General features: G+C 57.7%; 1 protein-coding gene across 1 annotated transcript in view; it reads right to left on the bottom strand.

Moving 5' to 3' along the window:
• LOC105550771 (golgin subfamily A member 8M-like) overlaps positions 1 to 1,942 on the bottom strand; it is an 11,595-nt gene that overhangs the window by 1,224 nt on the left and 8,429 nt on the right. Inside the window, exons 13-18 of the mRNA XM_011995779.1 lie at positions 1,358 to 1,564; positions 1,161 to 1,236; positions 640 to 728; positions 330 to 430; positions 150 to 247; positions 21 to 59 (exon numbers count right to left, since the gene is read on the bottom strand). Of these exons, the coding sequence (XP_011851169.1) occupies positions 21 to 59; positions 150 to 247; positions 330 to 430; positions 640 to 728; positions 1,161 to 1,236; positions 1,358 to 1,564 (610 nt within the window). The remainder of the gene's footprint in view (positions 1 to 20; positions 60 to 149; positions 248 to 329; positions 431 to 639; positions 729 to 1,160; positions 1,237 to 1,357; positions 1,565 to 1,942) is intronic.

Below are 1,942 nucleotides of genomic sequence, written 5' to 3' on the forward strand. Positions count from 1 at the left end.
GTGCTCGTTGTTGTCAGCACAAGCCGCAACACCATCTCCTGCAGCGCCAGCAGCTTCACCTGCAGGGAGGGGTGCTCAGCCCTCACACTGCTGCCAGGGCCCTTCACGCCCACCCCACCCGACCCCCGCAGAGATGTTGCACACGCTACCTTCATCACCTCCCTGTCCTGGGCCAGCCTGAATATGTCCTCCCCGTGCTGCATCTTTAACACTGCCTCCTGGCTCATTTATAAGGTGACGAATTTTCCTGCAGGAGGACAGGGCTCAGACGCTGGGGCCCCTCTGAGGACCCTGCAGCTCCCCCTGCCATGCCCTGACCTCCCACTCACTGATGACATCTCTTCCTCCAGTACTGGATGAACTGAACTTCTAGTTTCTCCACACGCTCTCTCAGGTCTGTCTTCTCCTCCAGGAGGTCCATAAGGCTGCTCTGGAGCCAAAATAATGGGGTCACATCTCGGTAGCGGCCTTTCCCACCCCTGCCCTTCTTGGCCCATGCCAGCACTCACTCACCTCCAGCTTCTCCATGACTTCCCGCAGGCCCTGCTGGGTCTCCCCGATCACAGACTCGCCCCCAGTCCCTGGGGCTGGGACCACAGAGGAAGGTGGCAAAATGGGTGCAGGGGGAGTCAGGCTCACCATGACCTCCCAGCTCTCTAGGTCCTCTGGGACGCTCGGCATGGGCCGAGGTCCCTCCTCCTCCTCACTGTCCAGATGTCCTCCATCTCCTGTGGGGAGTGGCCAGAGGGCTCCTCAGACAACCCAACAAGGCAGGTACTGTGGGCCCAACTCTGCCTCCACCCTCACTGGGTAACCCTGAGCCAGCCCCTCCCCAGAGAGGAATGAGCTGCTGTTCTTTATTTTTATTTTTAAGACCCAAGATCTTGCTATACTGCCCAGGCACAGTCCCACTACCAGTCGGTGTGGGAGTTCTGACCTGCTCCGTTTCTGACCTGGGCCAGTTCAGCCATCCTTAGGCAACTTGGTGGCCCCCCCGCTCCCAGGAGGTCACCATATTGATGCCAAACTTAGTGCAGGCACCTGGTCGGCATAATGACCAGCTGTTCTAAAGATCTCTTCCAACTCCTCAATCCTACGCTGCTAACAGTCCCCCCTTCCTCCTGGGGCTCACTCCTCTTCCTCTGAGTGGTCTCCTGTACCTTCCCCAGGGAGAGCCATGAGGCTCAGTTGGTCCTGCAGCTGCTGATTCTGCTGCCTGGCAGCCTCCAGGTGCTCCTAAGGGGCCAGGAAAGAGTAAGAAGGCACGGAGTTTGCCAGGTCGTCCCCCTCATGGCCCTGTCCGCAGCAGGTCCCTCCCCTGGGTCTCCTACAACTTTTGGCGGGCCATCTCGGCCACCGCTTTGCCCCAAGCTTCCTGCTGCTGCAGCTGGTTCATTAGCTGGGTCTGCTGCAGTAACTGCCTGTGCAGCGCCTCCTTCTCAGAGGTCAGCTGGTGATAGGCGGCCACCTGCTGCTGATAGATGGCCACGGACTGCTGCAGGTGACCCAGGTAATGGTCTGGCTGCTGCTGCAGACTCTGAGCCTTTTGGCTTTTCAGCTCCACCTGCAGGAAGACCCTGGGTGTGAGGGCACGTGGCGGCTGGCTTCCAGATTCTGGACTCATCAATAAGGTAGTGAGGGCACTGTGGGGCTCTGTCGTCTTCTCAGGCCCCTGGCCCCTTGCTCCAGGCCTAAGTGACTGTCTCCCTTTCCTAGAACCCCATGCCTCCTTCCTCAGCCTCAAATCTCATACCCTCCTTCACCATTTAAACTGTAGGCCACAGACTGGTGGAAAAGCAGTGGGAGCCAGCCGCCATCTGCTAAGTGTGTTAGAGGCCTAGTGCTTTCCATGTATTATCTCATTTAATCCTCAGCACCTCTGTAAGGAAAATGCTAACTTCCTTTTGAAGTTAAAGAAACAGAGACTTAGAGATGCAAAGTA

Source organism: Mandrillus leucophaeus, unplaced genomic scaffold, assembly GCF_000951045.1.
Source record: "Mandrillus leucophaeus isolate KB7577 unplaced genomic scaffold, Mleu.le_1.0 Scaffold498, whole genome shotgun sequence".
NCBI classification, from domain to species: domain Eukaryota; kingdom Metazoa; phylum Chordata; class Mammalia; order Primates; family Cercopithecidae; genus Mandrillus; species Mandrillus leucophaeus.